The sequence below is a fragment of the Sander vitreus genome, chromosome 6 (assembly GCF_031162955.1).
Source record: "Sander vitreus isolate 19-12246 chromosome 6, sanVit1, whole genome shotgun sequence".
In the NCBI taxonomy this organism is placed as follows: Eukaryota; Metazoa; Chordata; class Actinopteri; order Perciformes; family Percidae; genus Sander; species Sander vitreus.
In genome coordinates, this window is record NC_135860.1 from 8,151,063 (window position 1) to 8,171,588 (window position 20,526).

The 20,526-nt window shown below is 38.7% G+C and overlaps 3 protein-coding genes across 5 annotated transcripts; 1 reads left to right on the forward strand and 2 right to left on the reverse strand.

The window, feature by feature from the left end:
• The first annotated feature begins 1,197 nt into the window (after nt 1-1,197).
• On the forward strand, nt 1,198-3,316 carry LOC144519317 (free fatty acid receptor 2). The gene is made up of 2 exons (XM_078252361.1): nt 1,198-1,319; nt 2,184-3,316. Exon 2 carries the CDS (start codon nt 2,191-2,193, stop codon nt 3,097-3,099), a length of 909 nt encoding a protein of 302 aa, XP_078108487.1. The 5' UTR covers nt 1,198-1,319; nt 2,184-2,190; the 3' UTR covers nt 3,100-3,316.
• A 45-nt stretch (nt 3,317-3,361) lies between these two features.
• lim2.5 (lens intrinsic membrane protein 2.5) lies at nt 3,362-11,995 on the reverse strand. The gene is made up of 5 exons (XM_078252373.1): nt 7,583-11,995; nt 5,836-6,048; nt 4,268-4,417; nt 3,924-4,058; nt 3,362-3,527 (listed from the first exon to the last, which is right to left on the reverse strand). The coding sequence occupies exons 2-5, from the start codon at nt 6,011-6,013 to the stop codon at nt 3,466-3,468; spliced, it is 525 nt and encodes a 174-aa protein (XP_078108499.1). The 5' UTR covers nt 6,014-6,048; nt 7,583-11,995; the 3' UTR covers nt 3,362-3,465.
• A 168-nt stretch (nt 11,996-12,163) lies between these two features.
• On the reverse strand, nt 12,164-19,549 carry vsig10l (V-set and immunoglobulin domain containing 10 like). Of its 3 annotated transcripts, none has more exons than XM_078252350.1 (9): nt 19,255-19,549; nt 18,662-18,997; nt 17,696-17,974; nt 16,098-16,190; nt 15,205-15,252; nt 14,972-15,091; nt 14,194-14,234; nt 12,992-13,078; nt 12,164-12,902 (listed from the first exon to the last, which is right to left on the reverse strand). In XM_078252350.1, exons 1-9 carry the CDS (start codon nt 19,325-19,327, stop codon nt 12,828-12,830), a joined length of 1,152 nt encoding a protein of 383 aa, XP_078108476.1. In that variant the 5' UTR covers nt 19,328-19,549; the 3' UTR covers nt 12,164-12,827. The 3 variants fall into 3 exon arrangements, with proteins under 3 accessions (XP_078108476.1, XP_078108474.1, XP_078108475.1); XM_078252348.1 differs by having other exon boundaries at nt 15,205-15,417; XM_078252349.1 differs by lacking the exon at nt 12,992-13,078 and having other exon boundaries at nt 15,205-15,417.
• Between the last annotated feature and the right edge of the window lie 977 nt (nt 19,550-20,526).

The window sequence follows — 20,526 nt, forward strand, 5'->3', positions numbered from 1 at the left end:
ACTAGTATCTTTTTAAGGTATGAAACTGGAATATAGTGTTTATAGTTGACAATTTTTTTGCTTCTTTTTCTCTGCTGTTGCTTATGTTGCTCAAGCATTGAGGAATAATTAAACTATACTTTTGGTTTCCCACACAGTGTAGATTGCAGCACAGATGTCTATCTAAAGTGTTCATCAGAGGACAACTGCTGCTGCAGTTATCCCAACTTCCTTGCGGGTTTTTTTTTTTAACTCTAGAGATATTGCAGTTTAAATGTCAGGCTTTTGTACTTTGATTCAATAAACAAACACACCAATAGGGTCAGCTGTTTATGGTCTGTTCCCACACTTGTAGTTTTGGAGGATCAGGCTCTTCCAGCCAACCAGCTGAGAGCAATCATTTACAGTTACAGCCCCTCCATGACTTCCCCCTGCTGGGTCCATGGCAACCAACAGGCACCCACAGTCACAGCTTATGACTAGGAAAACTTCTTTCAGAATACAAGCTCACCTCCCCACCTCTCTCCGCCGTTACCGGACCAGTTTAGATTCAAATAGGTCAAAAACGATTCCTATTCTGAACTGTAAGTCAACATAGTCACACCTTTATGTATATTTGCAACAGCCTTCAACCAAATGTTGTTGATGAAAGTATCTGTTTGCATTGCATACAAATTTAATTTATGCTAAATGTATATACTGCAGTTTCCTTTTATACAGTTTCGTCAGCATGGCTAGTTATCTAGATATTCACATTTTACCATATCATTCATATTGACTTGAGTTTTGCAAAAACTTGAATTGCATACACATTAGTGCCTGTGACAGTTTTAAACATAAAGGGCTCCATGTTTATTTCCTGCTGCAATGATAATTGATGTTAATGTAAATAGGGTGACAGGAAGGAAATCAATATTTAAGCTGTTCCCAAGCAACAGAAGTCAGATTTACTGTTGAGAGTATATGTGCAGCTATTCTACGTTCTGTTGCTGAAACCAAACAGATCTCAATTTGCTTTCCTGTGATAATGTCACCGAATTTTCTTTTTTATCTGAAATGATGGCGTATTAACAGGTGTCTTAAAAGTCAACATGAGCTACAGTTTTGCATTTAAGTTAATATTAACCAATGGTCTCATTGCTCAGTGTAGAACAAGTAGAGAAGTGTGTCACACTGGGGTTTTACGTTAAGTGAATTGCTGTTTCCGGCTTATAACACTTTATATCAGCTCATCTTTGAACTCCAAAGTTATAAACTGGAAAGGCACAGCAAGACAAACAACACGGAGCGTTAGCTGTTTTTAAAAAAAAAGCCTTAACACTGTTCTACTTGTAAGTAAAGTAAGTAAATCTTTATTTATCTAATCAAACATTGCAGATCCTTTTTGCTATTGAAATTTTACATCTGGTGTTTATAATCTGATCTTGAGAGCTGACTATGCTCTGTCATCAGACTAATGAAAAGCCATTTTCCTAACTGACTTTATTCATTTTTATATGAAATATAAGTTGTCTGTAAACAGAGAGAGAAACATTAAAATGCTGATTTGATGTGTTTGATCAGATACATTGAAAAATAATGGTAAATAACAGCACCAACATTGATAATTTGGTTGATGTCTATGTCTTGTGTTGTGACTATTACAGTTTTGTTGTCATTACTCAGAATTTCTCATGGGGGCGACATAAACTACGCATTATGGCTTAAAAGGTTAAGAATGGACTTTAAATCTCAATTAGTATGCCAACGTATAGAAGAAGCCTTAAAAAAAATAGAAGTGACCATTTACATTTGCATGAAAATTGCACAACTCTATCTGCTGAAGAATAGTAATTTAAATAAGTTTAAATAAACTTGTAATTTAATTAAAATCTACAGGACAGCTGCTAATGTAGCCTACATGGTGGTTTTTAACCTGAAGCGCCAGATTTTAGGGTAGATGCTAGAACCAGATCTGCTAGACATGTCGACGTCAAAAGGACGTGCCTCGTGGCCCGCCTTATTCTGCCTCCGATTGGCTTACCCTGGCATTCTTACCCTAACATTGTATATCAGTAACAAGATTAGTTTCTTTTTTGAACCACATCATGTATACCGACTTCAGTGATTTGTCACCATAAAAAAACGCTTTGTAATTTTGTACCACCTGTCTCTGTTACTTTATAAATTCTGATTGGTGTGTGTTTACTCTTCCTTCGGTTTAGGGTCATAATGGAGCCAGTGGTGAGCAGTTCGGTCATTCTCTCTGCTTACATAATTTCCTTCGTCATAGGCCTGCCAGCCAACCTCCTGGCTCTCTATGCCTTCAGTGTTAAGATCCATTCCAGGCCAGGTCCAACAGACATCCTGCTTCTCAATCTGACTGTCTCTGACCTGCTCTTTTTGATCATCCTTCCTCTCAAGATGCACGAGGCAGCGTCAGGCATGAAATGGTATTTGTCCAGCTTCCTGTGCTCCATCACCTCCTTCACCTTTTTCTCCACAATCTACACCAGCTCCTTGCTGCTGACGGCGGTCAGTGTGGTTCGCTACATTGGAGTAGCTTTCCCTATCACCTACCATCAGCTGCTCAAACCTGTGTACGTGATAGTTACCAGTGCTGTTATTTGGCTAATTTCAGCAGCACACTGCAGCATTGTTTTCATTGTCCAGCACCACCCAGCCCTGTACAACTCCTCCAGTGTCTGCTATGAGAACTTTAGTGAGAAGCAGTTGGAGATTCTCCTCCCAGTACGTTTGGAGTTTTTCTTTGTGCTCTGCCTCATACCTCTTCTAATTTGTGTTTGCTGCTACCTGCGCTGCATCCAGATTCTGTACAGCCGCCCCAGGATAACCCGGATGCAGAAGCAGAAGGCCATCGGCATGGCCTTGGGGACTCTAGCTGTGTTTCTTGTTTGTGTGCTGCCATATAACTTCTCTCATGTACTGGGTTACTTCAAGGGTGAGAGCCCAAAATGGAGATACTACACTTTGCTGCTTAGCACCTTCAACACCTGTATTGATCCCGTCATCTTTTTCTTTTCCTCCTCCACCTTCCGCTGCACTAGTAAAAGGTCAGTTTTCAGGAGGAATGTACTGACTGTTTCAGGATTACAAATGCAAGCCCCAAGCTCTGTGTAAAATGCACTTTCAATACAATATGTACATATCCAGCTTCAATGTTATTATTGTACCGTATATTATGGACATTATATCAGAATGTGTAATGCTGCACAGATTGCTTTAACAGTTCAGTTAATTTATAAAACTCACATCTAGGTTTCGCTGGTTACTGGGAAACAAAATATTGGGTAAAAGGGTGACCGAATCCTGCTCAAAGGGACAAACAATTGTAAATTATGTTATATACACATTTGTATACAAAACAACAACACATGATTGGTGCATATGCAAAATTCAAAATTTTATTATTTTACAGTAAATTCTCTATTTTTCGAACTGGAATTTATATCTTTTGCACCCTTGACACGTTATTTCCCGTTTACTTTAACGTGGGCCAGCCACTCTTCTGCACTCATGCATTCTGTAGGCACACATGTAGAATATACCTGCAAAACAAAACATAAGTCATGTGGTGTGTAAATTACCACAAAGGCTATTTCTATTGTACACAGACACGCCAAGTACAAGTTAATGACACAATAACAAACGTGTGTGAGATTGAAAATATAGTGGCCATTTGTGCAAAGCTGATGAGACTGTACTTATTAATTTCTGTCAAGAAAACTTCGAGAAAATTAAATTGTTCATGTGACAGCATTGCATTGGTGATTTTATTTGTTTTTTTTTAAGATTTGACGGCGCTGTTGTGAGAATTTGGAATATGAACTGTTTTTCTCAGTTTGCAAACTGTGATATTTGTGTAAGAACTCAAACTGATTTTGTTTACCATCAGCAAGAAGTAATAACACCAAACTCTACAGCACACTTTAATTTGAACAAACCTGCAAAGAAGGTCATGAGCAGTGCCACCCAGCCTAGTATGTAGGACCAAGAGAAGCGCCAGTCACCAAAGCGCTTTCCCAGGAAGTTCACCGTCACTCCAGTGTAAATGGCCATTGCAAGCAGAACAAAGAGAGCTGGCATAGCAGGCAGAGAGTGACACATATTAAAATGGAAATCCGTAATAGTAAAGATCATCAAAGCTGTAAGTTTCTGTGAGAGTTGGATTTTCCACGACACGAGATTTGCATGATATGCAAATTATTCAAATAATAGATCTTAAACGCAAATGTGACTCAGAACAAAATAAATGTGACATTATTTGGTTACTGGAGCCATAACTTACTTGAAACAAAGAACATGATCCCAGCAGCAAATGAGCGGTTGAACCTCTCAAAGGCCGAAAAGTGGGCAAAGGAGAGGATTCCTGCGATGATGCCAGCAAAGCATGACATGGCAGAGAGGATCATGAAAGCACGAGTGGCATTCCAGTAAGCTGAGGAGTACAACAAGGAGGAGAACATACTAAGATATGTGTAGGAAGATAAATAGAAAATGATAAACCTTTCATGTGAAATGAACAGTTTCATACCAAAATGCACTCAATGTCATTTGAAAGCTCGCTGGAAATGAATCTATTTCCTAATATTTCTACAGACCCCACAAATGTTGTGACTTGAACGTGTAAATTGTTCCAGTGCACTGCTGGACTCACACAGCAGCAACCTATAATGCTTTCATGCTGTTTGAAGGCAGGCACTTATAAAACAGTAAAGCTATAGTAAAATGTACAACTGTCAAGTTGCACAGGGAAGTGTATTCACTCAAGAACAAAATGAAGTGTTGTTCGGATTTTTTGAATATTTGCATTTTGTGTGATTTTAATGCATGTTTCCATTTTATTTGAACTTGAATTTTACAACACTACCGTTTATCTGGCAGCAGCAGTTTCTGTGCCAATAAGATTTTATGTGTATAATGCAGTGCTGTACTACCCACCACTATACTGAGTAGGTAAGCTTATTTCCACCAAGACAAGCTGCCAAATTGAGTTGCTTTTGAAATACTAAAATACTGCTTACAGGTTAACCACACAATGATAATTTAAAACTCTAAGAGAGACAGATCTTCCGAATCAAGACTCAGAGCATTTGATCACTTTTTCTTAAGTAAGATTCTTACTGAACTTACTTAATAACTAACTTACTTTACTTTTTTTGGACTACTTTTATATTGCAGTTTGTTTTATTGTCAGCCACACTTGTGTGTCTTATGGGATGGCAATGTCAGTCTGTCAGTTGATCAGTCCACCACTTTGGTCCAGACTAAAATATCTCAGCAACTATTGGACGGTTTTCTATTAAAATTATCTATAGAAAGTTATGGTTTCCAGACAATGTATCCAAATGACTTTGGTGATCCCCTGACTTTATAACCAAATATCTGCAAAACTAATAACATTCCCATCAGAGTCATCCGTACTTTTGTATTTAGTGCTAATTAGCTAATGTTAGCATGCTAACACACTAAACTAAGTTAGACATGGTAAACATTACACATGCTTAGCATCAGCATGTTAGCATTGTCATTGTCAACATGTAAGCAGGCTGACATTAACATTTAGTTTCAAGCACTAATGTGCCTAAATACAGCTCCACAGAGCTGTTGGATGACTAAGTCTTAAGTGAAAGATGCAGATATTATTTCCATCATTGTTGCTGTCGTTCTAGTCTGCCTGTATTCACTTCTCATCTTATGAAAGTTAGTTATTGTACCTCAAAAGTAACGACAGTCATTATAATCACCAGTGTATTCAGATAAGTACACATAGACTCTGGTGAGAGTGAGAGCTGCTGTGCCTCAGGGAGACCTAAGGGAATATTTAAGTGTCCAAGAAGCTATTTTCCCACTTACCAATGCTGTCAGTCTGCATGTAACACTTGCCAGACATGCAGTACCTCCACAGGCCCTGATGGGCAAAGCTGCCAGACAGACGGTACTGCATCCAGTAGTCTGTGGCTGTGGAAACCACCAACAGGATGTTCCCCACGATGGCACAAAATAGGCCCCCTCCCATGAAGCTGTGCATCATGAGTGACACTATGACTGTGGCTAAGGCTTTAAGCACTGTCCAAAAAGAGAAAAAGATGGGAGTCAGTGTTGCAAGTCAACTTGTAGTAATGAAGTTAGTCATTGTATGTATGTATTTATATATATATATATATATATATATATACACACACACACACACACACACACACACACACACACACAGGGTTGGTTGGTTGCTGTATTTTAATGGTTATTCAGTATGAAATGGATTGAGGAGACAGGAATGACCTGAAGGAGTGGATGCAGGGGTAGGAAACGATTGTACACATCTAGGAGCTGCCAAATGTAGTCAGTCTGTTGTAGTATGGGCCAACATCGCCACAGGTGAAATTGGGGGCTTGTCTTTGAGCTACAGTTAGGGCACCATGATTTAAGTATCTAATGAAGGGAAGACATCAATTTATATTTCCTGTTTAGATTTACTCTGCAGGACTGGGGGCTTAGACAACATCCCTCCTACTCGAACCATAACTTCACCTCCTGGCAATAGTGTTGAATTTATACTATATTTCCTTAAAGACAGAGGTGACTACTTCTTGTGGACTATTTGTGAGAAATAAATGTGTCTATCAATTAATTTCTCTTTGTCATATAAATGACAAACCAGTTGCAACTAGCAGCAACATTTGCAGTTCCTCATTCAAAGCAGATGCTGCCAACAGATAACATGAGGATGTGAAAACTAGTCTATTTATATATTGCATATCAATTTGTCTTGACTATGCAGTTAGCTGTAACAACAATGCACAGAACTGGTCATGAGAGCTGCTGACCTGGACAGAGTAAGCATACCATACAACTACAATACAATAAGCTCATAGCAACATGTGCCCCTCTCTCTCTCTCTCTCTCTCTCTGTGTGTGTGTTTGAACACGTTTTTTTATACTCACTACTGCAGTTAAACAAGCCACAAATACATTTCCTAATTAAACCACACACCACCCAAATCAAAAAATAGTCAAATCATAAAATCGCCAACAACACAGTCAAGTCATACACAACTAAAAATGCTGTGAAAGTTGGTGATAGTCGATACAAATGAAGCCTTGAATTAAATATTGAACACGGTTTTAAAACGAAGAAAGAAATCAGCATTTTACAGCAGAACATGTCAAACATCTGTGTCAGCCAGCATCCATTTCGCTCTCAGCTATCAGAGACATCATTCACACTCTTGTGTGACAGTCTGAACACCATAGATACGTATATCTGTACATATGAAAGAAAGCAGATTTTTCTTGAATCTCAAGTTCCGCATATTATCATGAGAAATGTCTTAAGTAAAAACAATTCATGGGTGATGCTGTAATAATAGAGATTTTGAACAAAACAAGAAATCTAACATGCACAAGTATACAAAATAGGCACATTGCATGTAAATCCTGATAGCCTGTCACTATCAAATGGTGAAGGCCCTCTAGGCCCACCTGTGAGACATACACTCATTGGTTAGCATGCCATGATATGCATTCTACTTTATTATTTTTACTCCCAATTCTTGTCATCTAAGTGGGCATGAGCAATTAACGAAAGACATCATCATCTTACCTGAATTCCTTAGGATAAATCAACCCTCTTAAGTTTCAGCCTTTCCTCAGGGAAAGAGTGAGAGGGAGTTGCAAGCCAGGAGTGAGCGAAACGTCAAAGAGGAAGCCCTAGGCTGAATTCCAAAAAGTTATCCCCTCCACTTTTCTGTTGATGGAGGCAAAATCATTTAAACAATCAGCACAGAACAAATGCACTTGAGCTGGTGGGCCAAAAGCCACGTGACTCTTTGGGACTATTTTGGGGGGGTCAGGGGAGAGGGGAGGGGTGATGGTGTTGGATGGTGATGGGGGAGGGTCTGGGATATGAGGCCGCTACACAGTCCTTGTCTGTTGTTCTATTAGGCATTCTGGAACCGTGGATGTGCAAAGGTATGCAGTACTGCTGTGGTCAATGGAACATGCTGAAGCGCACACTTCCTTTCAGTTTGGCTGGGGTGTGGTTATGGTTACACATACACGCTTAGAACAGACACATGACCAAAGTGCTGCTTAAAGAATTGGCACACTGAATTCAGAGTGCGCTTTACATGTTCACTCTGAATATGTAATAACATTGTGTAAAACAAATGGTAACAGGCTGCCAAATACTGCATAATACACATATAATGAAACATTGTACACCCAAAGTATTTACAATAGTAGCATCAACACTGAAAGCTTTTTGTCATGCATCAACATAATTCACATGGCTTGTATTTGCACAAGTCTCCTCCTGAGAGGCCTTCAGCTTCCTCATTCATGTAATCAGCATGTCACTTACTACAGCATTCTTAAGTAATTACCAATGAACTTTGCATCACAGCTGAACTCAAATGGGATGGACGTCATCTTGTCTGGTACAACTATCATCTACACTTGGACGTGGTGCAAAAACATTCAAAATACAAATGGGATGAAACAGTAATAGCATCAAGTCTACAGAGCACTGCCATAGACAATTAACATGCAGATCACATCAAAAATGGTTATGGCGAGATCACTGGGCATCTAAAACAGAAAGAAAATGAAAAGTCCACAAGTTCAAATTTACCATTGAAATCGGCATTAGGTACTGTATGACTTTTACTAACCTCTTGTGCAACCACCTTATAGTCACTGAAAATGTAGCTTAGCGTAGTGTAAGGTGGTTTCTAGTTAACTGATATGTTGGTTGGTCCATTACTGTCTGAGCAATTTTCCTCCTTCAGTGTTGTATCTTGTAAGATATAGGGTAGCTGTGGATTTGGAAAGTGTAGAGCATTCATAACTGATTATGATTTGGAAGAAGTATTCAGATATTTTACTTAAGTAAAAGAAGCAATACCACAGTGTAAAAATACTCAAGTAAAACGTCCAAGTACACAAAAGTTAAAAGAAAACGTCCTTCATTCATATTCTTACTCAAGTAAAAGTATCAGCATTAAAATACACTAAAAGTACCAAAAGTAAAAGGTACTTATTATACAGAACATCCCATTTCAGAACAATAAATATTATAATTATTGATGCAATAATGGGTTCATCACTTAAATATTGCAGCTGCAAGTTGAGGCCAATTTCAATTACTTTTAAATACTGCTGGGCTGCTTAATCTATAATAATACATAATCTTTTATTATTTGATTTATATTTGTATTAATAAATACAAATCTCAATCTTAGGTCTGCATGTGGAAACGGGCAATTACATACAATTGTCATTTAGGGAGTACTACCACTCTGCCCAGGGCATTGACTGATGGCTGAACTGAGTTCTTGGATAGTAAATATGATGATTTGTGGACTTGGGTTAAAGGACAAATCCGGCGCAAAATGAACCTAGGGGTTAATAACACGTATACAGAGTCGACCGTTCTCTGGGATCTGTTTTCATGCTAATCGAATATGCTTGAGCTATGTTACTAGTTACTGGTTGGACGGCGTTCGTCGTTCGACTGGTCGTGACTGTTTTCCCAAGATGGCGCCCACATCAGTATATGTGAACGGTACAGTCTTTATAAACTATCTTTTTAATGAACTGTCTGTACACTTACAAAGTTCTCAATGCTTCGGTTTACATGTAGGCACCCGCATTATGCTACCATGGAGGTGTGGTGCTATTTTGAGCCTTGTTAGTGGTATAGAAATAGTGATTTATTTTTACTTAACCCTTGCCCTGACAACTAGCATTATAAGCTAATTAGCGGTTTGTGCTAAAACTGGTCACATTTGATTAGCATGAAAACATATCCCAGAGAACGGTTGACTCGGTACACATGTGTTATTAACCCCTAGGTTCATTTTGCGCCGGATTTCTCCTTTAAGAGCTGTGAGAAGTCCAGCCTTCACATTGCTCCACAAGAAGTAGCTGGCAGGTCGTTTACCATCAGTGGCACATGCTAAGAACACATTTGCACTAAACTGAACAACTGTCTTGCGATAATGGAAATCAGCATTTTTTTGTCTGTATCAAAATTCAAAATAGAGATCTTTTTTAAATAAATAATGCAGACAAACCATTTCCAGAAAACATTCATAACTTTTTTTAACATTTAGGTGTTGCCAGTAGGGTTAATTCCTGTATACCTATTTTATAAAAAAGCATACCATGATGTACCTATTATCTTCTTTTCATATAGTTATAGCGGTAAGAAAAAAATAGTATGAGCATTGAAGAGAAATAAACAATAAAAATAGAGATGCAGACAGACAAAGACAGTAACTGCAGCATTGCCAACTCTCGTTATGATTATTATGATCTATATTTATTTAAGTATAATGAACTTAAATACATAAAAGTTAATAAAAGTCAATCTCCATTATTGAACAGGTTGAAAATCTTTATGTGAAGGAATGTCTTTAGCACTGCACAATAGCACCATCTGCTGCCCAAATGTATATATAAAAACATCACATCACCATGATGGAAACATCTGACAGCTATTTGAAAGTGTGTTCTGTTCCCACAACAGAAGACGCATCAGGGTACTACATGCACTGTATCCGACAACACCATTCCTCTGTAGGCTTCCGACCGACTGGCATCACTGGTTTAGTTTCTGTTCCTGTATAAAATACTTATGCACAAGAAAACATTCAAAAGTAATGGATCAAAGTAAGGTCCGCTAGAAAAGCCCACAGTCATCATCTGTTCCACAAGGGAAGCATAAACATAATGAAGGCTGTGTAAACATGTTTTCCACATTTAGTAGAAACAATACAAAAAAAGATTACCTTGGCCATTTCATGCATAGTGCTACAGGTGCTTAACTGTCAGGGATTGAAATAAAGAATTATCACAAGATTACCTTAAAGTGGCCATATTATGCTCATTTTCAGGTTCACAATTGTATTTTGAGGTTGTACCAGAATAGGTTTACATGGTTTAATTTTCAATAAACACCATATTTTTGTTGTACTGCAGCTCATCCTTTCACCCTGTGTTCAGGTCTCTGTTTTAGCTACAGAGTGAGACCTCGCACTGCTGTAACATCTTTGTTGGCAGTCGCACATGCGCGGTAGCCAAGGGGGTAAGCTTCGCTTCAGAGCTCGAACCTCCTATGGCGCCATTTTGATGCTACAAAGCAATCACCCGACGTTAGCATCCCATTGTCTGCCATTCATTTTGACGTCACTTTGACAGCAAATACATCTGAAGCGTTTAAAGACTCTATTTGTCCATTGTTTATTTCTAAAGAAACACGACAATGTATAAAAGGCTCCATTACCTTGTATCTCACGTTATGGCTCCGTAGCAGACGTTTTTGTAAAAATAGGCTAACAATTGTGTCATAACCACGCGACTTTCTGTTGCATAGTAGAGGAATTACCGTATAGTACAGGAGAAGCTTGCAGGCAGTTTCGACTTACATTAGCTGTTTAAGTTTAATTACTAATGTTAACTAGCATTTTAGTTAGCAATAATTAGCCTGTGTCCATGTTATCTCCTCACATATACTTACGCTCTCCGTCTCTGCAAGATTGGGAATGATTGAGATTTCTCTTGGCACAGCTACCAGAAGACTTACAACTTTCAGACAGGTTGCTCACGTCACATTTATGTCGTCTATCTCAGTTGGAGGCTGCGCAGTAACACTCAGCACTCACCGGAAAAGTGCTTCTAATGGCCTTCACTGGTCTCCGTCCAGAGCAACGGGATCTGTTGGTCCATTCTTATATACTGTCTATGGCAGTAGTTAGGTAAGATCACATCATCTAGCTAGCTGTTTGTTTCTACAACTTCAGTAGTACAAGGCAGGATTAGCCGGGAGAGTTCTTCTAAACGAGGGCACAACTTTGCGTGGAATACCTGCAGAATAGGGACATGTTAGTAGTTCTTTTGTAGATTATGGTGAACTAGTGTGTGTTGTAGCAGTGTTTTGCCATTCAGAACGAGCTAGCGTGCTACGGTTAGCCACCTCGTTTTGGCTAGTGACGTAAAAAGCCCTGCCGATTTTGAACAGCTCACCAGAGACTGAAGGCAGGACACATTCAGAAACCCGTATCTCGTTTGTATGCGTGTGGAAGCACCAGAGACACAAAATAACACCCCAAGTCCCAGAAAAAGTGATTTCTTTCATAATATGGGCACTTTAAAAACTCAGTAAATGGAAACAACACATCTCTGCCAAGTCATGCTCATTGTTGACTGAAAGGACAATCAATCAGCATCTTTAAATTAGGAAAACATATGCAAAGTATTACAGTAGGGTGCAGTCTATCAGATATAGCATTGCTATGATCCATTTTTATAAATACCACAAAAGTTTACCTATGCAAGTCAACATTAACTGTTTTTTATAGAGCAAATATTGATTATGCATACATTTTCTAATTGATAAAAAAAAAGGATTTATTGCAGCCCTACCGTAAACCATAAGCAGACAATACATTACGTTGATCAGTATGTTTATCATAAATCAGAACAAAATGTTTATTATCCAAGTGAGCATTATGTTCCAATAATATAGTGAGGGACCTACAGTAGAAAAACAGTATAGTTACAGTTGTAGAAATGTTTAGAACTTGTACAGATGTAGTGATTGGTAAGAGACACTTTGATATTTAGCTAAATACATTTACAGGCATGGCTTATATTTAGATTTTTCTATGAATAAAGAAAGTTAAATAATGATAGAGTTTAACGTACAGCGTATACAGGACAGTGGAAGAAATACCACAAATGATTCTTACTTTCAGTTAAAATAATACAAATATAGAACAATATCATAAATTAAAATTAAACAAATATATAGCATGCGTTACAGAAATCAAAGCAAATTTGGGAGTTTAGACAGTTGTAGCAACTCTGACAGGCAGAGGACTGCCAAATGTTGGGAGAGCCACTGATCTTTCAGAGGGAATCTGAAAGAAAACAAGCCAGTTAATTTTCTATTAATCAGCAAAAAAAACAAAAAACATTCCACTTAGATGTGTTTTATTAGAAAGACTACCTGCTGCAATCTGTTGTAATCAGGGGGAGACTTCAGCCCTCCTGTCAGCAGGTTATGAGGAGTTGTTTCTGTTTGAGATGTTATTGCCTGTGAGCAGAGATGGGGACTCGAGTCGGACATAAGTCGCACAAACAGCTGACTTCAGACTTGACTCGGAAGACAACCTGTTTTCATGCAATTATTGCTTTTTTAAATCAAAATGTATTCATGTATTTCTATTTTCTTTTATTGGCGCATATACGGGGAAATGTATGACGAACTGTATGTCCCCTGCCCTTTGCCATAATGTGCAACGTAACGCATGCGCCTATGTGCGCGCACTCACATATCAAAATATGCATTGCCGATGGCGACAACAAATCCTCCCGGAGTTGTGCCTTTTCTCATTGGTTTTGCTTTCAATAACTTGGTAAACAGAGGCAGTAAGCGAACAGCTACATGCAAGGTGTGTGGCACCAAGATAAATGATGCCGGATCAACAACGTCGGACTTCATCAGGCATCTCAAAACGCACCTAAATAGGTCAGTCAGTCACACGCTAATGTGAAAAGAGACGTTACATTTAGCATATATCGTCACAGGTAACAAGCTAACCATCGCAAAGTGTTGTGCTAATGCTGGGAACAGGCAAATTGTATCTTATAATTAGTAGTTGCTGAGGCTAAGAAATCCATGGCGCACAGGAGGTGGGACGCACGGATCCATCTCCCCAGGAACAAACGCTGTGTCGGGTGGGCAAACTCATGTGATGCGTAATTGATCCCGTGGATGATTTGTAGGCTATTAAGTGAACAAGAAACAACAACAAACCAAACACTGGGCCGTCTTGACTGTCTTAATTCTGCACATATTTCTGTAACTGTAGTCCTATTTACTATGTCATTATTTCATCCATGCGTGGCGCAGCGGATCCGTGCGCACTGTCACCTGCCGTGGAGACGCCGGCCTCACTAACTTCTCCTCCTCTGAGTCGGGTCTCCCTCGCGCTGGACTCAGTTTCCCTGAGCGTACTAACACTTAGAAAATAAATAAATGGCATTACATCAGTGAGTTCATACTGCTTATTGTGCGTAATTTGGACTGACACTGAGATGCATGTTGTTCTGTAACTAAATAGTCTACACTCCACAAGCTCCTCATCGACTGTAACTATCAACTAATGTGTTGGCATTTGTTATGTTGGCCAGTGAAGTGATTCTAACCTTCTCAACTGCTCTGGACAATGGATATCTTGTTTGCCGACCTACGAAACAAGGAAAACAAAAAGTTTAAAATATTTATCACAGAATGTTAAGAAAACACGTCACCATGTTTAGACAAGACTTGATTCTAGGGCTGGGCAATATATTTTGAGATTGTGATACGAGACTCAATATCGTCTTAGATTTTGGATATCATATCGTAATATGGTAAGTGTTTTCTTTTCCTGGTTTTAAAGGCTGCATTACAGTAAAGTGATGTAATTTTATGAACTTACCAGACTGTTCTCGCTGTTCCATTATTTGCCTTGATTTGCCAAGGCACCTGTGGCTCAGGTGGTATCGGAAGGTTGGTGGTTCGATCCCCTCATGTCAAAGTGTCCTTGCGCAAGACACTGAACCCCAAATTGCTCCCGATGCAGCGCCATCGGAGTGTAAATGTGTGTCATCAGAGTGTAAATGTTCATCTGATGAGCAAGTGGCTCCTTACATGGCAGCATTTGGCCACAGTGTATGAATGTGTGTGAATGGTTCCTGAAGCACTTTAACTTAAGACTAGAAAAGCACTATATAAATACAGTCCATTTACTTTACCCACTTAGTCATTACTGATGATTATTTATCAAAAATCTCATTGTGAAAATATTTGTGTGAAAGCACAAATTGTTCACCCAACAATATCGTTGCAATATCGACATCGAGGTATTTGATCAAGAATACTGTAACATTTAATTTTGTCCATATAGCCCAGCCCCTACTTTTTTGCTAAGCAAGCACCTACTTTTGTTCTTGTTCCAGTAGACACAGAAGTAGATGAAGCCGCCCAGCAGGACTAAGAAGAGAATGCCGCAGGGGATTCCAGCTGCAATGCCAGCGATGGCAGATCTACTCAGCCCTTCACCTAGTATCACCAGGACAAACAATAAGCAATGGTTTTACTACTGTGGCACCATCACTGACCCTGTGATAAGAAATGCAATGCTTTAACACACCCAAACAAACAATTTCCCATACCTGGACCAATTCTGTGGACCGCAGATGGGTCTCCTTCTGTCATAAGAGCTTTGGGGATAATCCGAAACATGTACGTCAAGTTGGGATCGAGAATAAAGATGTCTGCACTCCTGGTAGTGGCAGGTTCATGCTGGATGGTGTAGAATTGGTTTAAGCTAGTTTGGGTGTGATTTTTTCCCAGGAGGTCTGGTCCTTTCATTTGGATGTCAAACCCTTTGCAAAAGCACATGAAATTCTGTTTTCTATGATACTAGCATCAGAGTTGATCAATCACCAAAGCATATAGTGGTACTCTGTTTCATTTATCAATGTTATAGGCCTGTTCAATTAGGAAAATCTTACCGTTATATTATGTACATACAAACGGACAGAGGAGACAACAAAAACGGACATTTGATTTTTCCTGTACTTTTGTCCTAAAGTATGTTTTCCACAAAACAGTGTTGCACAGCTAGAGGCTTCACACGTTCCACAATGTTTACACCCCTATCTTATGTTGAGTTTCTGTTTTCAACACCGTTTGAGTTCTGCTGAGATGTACAACCTCAAAACAAGAAGGTTGGGTTTGTGTGTGACGTTTAAAGATATTCGGTTACACTTTACTTGAAGGTAGCTACATAAGCGTGACATGACACTGTCATGAACGTGTCATAAACATTAACAAGTTTATACATAATGCTTCTTTTAGTGTCATTCGGTTTCTGTCATGACAAGTTTTGGTTATGGCTATGGTTAGGGTTAGGGTTCATGTGTCATGACAGTGTCATGTGTTCATGACACTGTCATGTCACTCTTATGTAGATACCTTCGAGTAAAGTGTTACAAGATATTCTTGTGAGAAATACACACTGAGCATTCCAGATCTGCCTTCCTTGATTAAATTACTACTTTACCTGTAACAACAGAGGTAGGCGAGACCTCCCAGGTCAATGTGACGATGGTTCCATTGTGATTTGAGAACAAACTGGAATTTGAGATTGACGGCCCTGGAAAGACAGGGGTTGTGAGCGAGGGGGAGACCAAGAGAGGGCAGAAGAGGGGCAGGGTGAGGGTATACCAAGAATAGAGAGCTTTGTTGTAAAAGGGGGGAAATAAGCAATCTCAGGTATTACTTAACTCTCTGTCTGAGGGCCCATTGTTTCCTTTTACTCAGGTAATACAAGTGCTCCAAAGCAGAAGGCAATAGAATCCTTACAGTATTTAGAAATGACACAATCACTGCACTGTGCTGTATGGCTGTGGTGGAAGAGGTAACCATCAATACAAACACTGTCAACATATGCTGTTACACTAAAAGTCAATGCTCTGGGTTGGACCTGAAAATATTAGTTAATATCAAAAGGAAAACTATTCACTCTGAAGTGGGGTTGCAGCTAACAATTATTTTCATTATCTATTAATCTGCTAATTATTTTTCTTGGTTAAACACTTCGTTTGGTCTACAAAATGTCTGAAAGTAGTAAAAAAAAAAAAAAAAAAAGCTCATCTCAGTTTCCTAAAACCCCAAAAGACATATTCAAATGCTTAAGTTTTACAGCCCAGAACCTAAACATGTATGGATTACTGCAGACAAAGGAGTGGAAGCGCTGCTGGGTCTTTCTTGTATTGTTTCACTTACAGGTGCTCTTTGGATATTCACAGGATGAAATAAACGCAGTACACCCGGAATATCCAAAGAGCACCTGCACACCACATAATGAAATATGTAGAAGAGGTTGCTATCACATGACCCAAAGAAAAGCTTGAAATCATCTCAAATGAGGAATTATCTAAATAGATTAACAAATAAGATTCATTTTCTGTCGATCTGCAAATGGATTGACTAACCATTTCAGCCCTTTTCTGTAGAATTGCCTCTTCGGCGTCAAAAGAGGTATTCATTTAAAAGCAGAATTGTAATGTTTAGGCAGGTTTATCAGGGTTTCTGCAGGTTTTACCAATGCAAATTTAAGACCCTTTTTTAAGACCATTATGAATTAAATTTAAGACCTATATCATGACATAAAAGTACAACGAAATGCACAAAAGTACTTGCAAAATAGATAAATGTATTCAAATTGAATAAAAGCGACACAGTAATGATCTGTACATATACAGCAAATTATATTTGGACAAGCGAAAGAAAGAACTGCAACACCACAGAATAAAAAAAAAAACATTTTTTTTTTTTTTTTATAATTTATACTGTTTATTGATCCCCAGTGGGGAAATAGTTTATATACCTTGTTTAACCTACAGTAAAACAAGTCTCACCATGAATTGGCTTTAATGTTTTACATATAAAATCTTCATGTGCAAAGTAATTAGTAATCATCAGTAAAAAGTAAAGTGTAGTAGATTTAGAAGTACAGTATTTCCCTCTGTAATATTGTAGAGTAGAAGTCGCACAAAATGAAGTTACTCAAGTAAAGTACCAGTTCCTCAAAATTGTATTCAACATCAGTACTTGTTTAATGTTACAACCAATGAACCAAGAACAGCAATACTATACCTGTTAACAGAATTTCCCTCCTCTGGCTGCCCAATGGGTTGCTGCAGTTACAAAAGTAGTTTTGGAGGAGAAATTTGCTGACATTGTAACCCAGAATCTCGAGCTGTGTGGTGTCACTGCTGATCTGGTATGGTGTCCTGTTGGTGAGAGCCTCGCTGCCTTTGGACCATGACACCACAGCCTTAGGCCAGGCCTCACTGACACATCGGATAGCGACCACTATTTTGCCTTCAGAGTCAACTCTGGTTCCCACAGCTGGCAGGAACTTCACTGGACTACCTGGGGAAGATAAGGCTCTTGTTTGGGGCTGGCTACTAAAGTTACTAATGCACACACAGACACGCACACAGTTTTATTTTTGAAACAAATTAAACTTATGTTGGCTTGATAATCAATGAAAATCTAAAACTAACTTGCAGTAATACTGCACTTAGTGTTTTATTACTGCAATTAAGTTTTAGATTTTATATATATAAATAATGCATTTTTAATATATTTCAGACAGTCAATATTTAAGATAAACGTAAAGATACTAAAAATGCTGCAGCACGTGTGGCTTGACTCAAATCTTGGATCTACATGATTTTTCAGGGCAGTTCACCTTAACTTGAGGAAATTGAGGATCTTTTATGAACACAACTTGTAGCTTTGGAAACCATTTTCTCCCAATTTGCCCAAGTACTAACTTCATCCAGCCCAGAGACACAATCCAGACAAACATTGTTCAAACTCACAACTCTACAGCAGATTTTAAAATTTACTGAAGATTCTAATATTGCCAAATCCAGCTAAAGTTTTCAATTGTTGTCATTACAGCAAGTGCATAGAGCAATATAAACTGTGGGACAAGCAGATACATGTGTGAACGCGTCAACAAAGAAGGTTCAGGTTAACATAATGTATAGGTTTAAGCAGCCATTAAATCCAAACCATACAACAGCACATCTCCAAAATCTGAGTACTCACTAAAAACTTCCAGAGAGAAAGTAGTTGAGGATCTTCCCAGTCCAGATTTAGTCATTTCAATGGTGTAGTTACTGGTATACTCAAGTGGCACATTTACAAAGGTAAGGGATCCATTTGGCTCAATCCTTAGCACCTTTCTTCTTTTCTCCTCTATGTCTGGGAGAGTATTGGAGTTAATAGCCCATGTGACGACAGGTAGGCTAAAATCCTTCATGAACCAGGTAACCGCTGGGTCAGGGGCACCACTGAAGGACACAGCCAGAGTCACATTGCTGCCAGATATAGCATTCACCAGAGTAGGGCCAACAGGAAAAACCACCAGTCCACAGTATGCACCTGTCAGTAGTACATTATACGTTTACAAAGGAAAAAAGTCAAGTCAATATCCTACGCTTATAGTGAGTGTCTGTTCCTATCAAAATAGCCACAAATAAGAATGTAATTTAACGTGAAACAAAAATTAAAAAAATATTTGCAACTGAAACACAATTTATAGCCCATTTGTTGCCCTATGACGTTTTTTTTAATTATTATAATTCAATAAATTGTCTAGGAACAAACAAAGCAAAGCAAGCATTTGGTTTTCATCTTACCTTGAAAAGTAAAGCTAAGTAAAATGGTCAGAAAACCCGCGCTTAATCTCCCAAAATCATCCGGCCACGTCATTTTTAGTAAAACAGGACCACAACCGCGTAGCTCATAATTGACACAGAAGTTCCGAGAACAATTTTTCCTTTCTTTTTTAGCTGATTTTGAAGTTAAAATCCAAGCATATAAAAACACACGCGAAGAAACCCTAGGGGTCTTGGTCAGCAGTGACTGAACCCCTGTCCTCCTGTGCGCTCTCGAGCTAGACCCGTTAGCTCAGCAGGGAGCGCGAGTGGCTCACCTGTGCTGAGTCAAAGCCTTAATTGTGCACGTGAAGCCACGCCCCATATCTCATTTCACACAACAGTGCCGGTTTGATTTCTGTTTTGATAATAAACCAATTTTTTTTATTTAACGTCAACGTGTCTCCTTGTATAAAGTTGCTACATGATGGCGTGTCTATGGTGATTTAGTTGTTATATTCATTAAGCAATGCGGTCTCTGTGCTGGGCTCCATCCTGCTGGTACCCTTAACACGGCTCTTTTTCTTTTACACTCAGGTGCCAGTTTAGGTCCTACATCCATACTCTGTGTGCACAAATGAATACATAATATAAACGCCCTGCCTGCAATAGGCTACACCCTTCCCTCATGTCTGGAGAGACCCAACGTGTTTAATATTAATGTATTAATTTTGAACTTAATAAGCACATGAATCAATTGTTTTGGGGAAGACGCTGCTGCTGCCCTTTTAAGTGATTAAAACAACAAAAAAAGCTGGAATTAAATAAAAAATTACCTGAAATAAACCTCAATGACTATTATAAATGTATTAGATTTCACGATTTCATGGTTAATATTGAACGGATGAAATGTTTAGTTTATTTTTTTTATTTCATGAAAGGTAATGGTCATTTGGAGGCCACTGTTTGTGGTGCTTGTGCTTCTAATATTTTGTCCACCCCATTCCTATCAGGCTAAATATTAGAAATACCCCTACGTATAGTGCAATACGATTCATCAGCAGCACAAACTGCAGCTTCCAAAATGATCACATAGTTTAATTAACGCCTCTCAAAAACAAGAACATAACTTTCATGTAAGCAGGATTTATTTTTGTATTACACTGAATCAGATTTAGCCATGTGTACCTAATTATCTGGCAACTAAGCGTTTTTCAAGTGTTACTACTTGATTTAACATAAGATGGTGCAGAAGCTGGTTACTGGCCAAATGTAATGTAGCATTTTATACTGTAAAAACAGTGCTACAGAAAT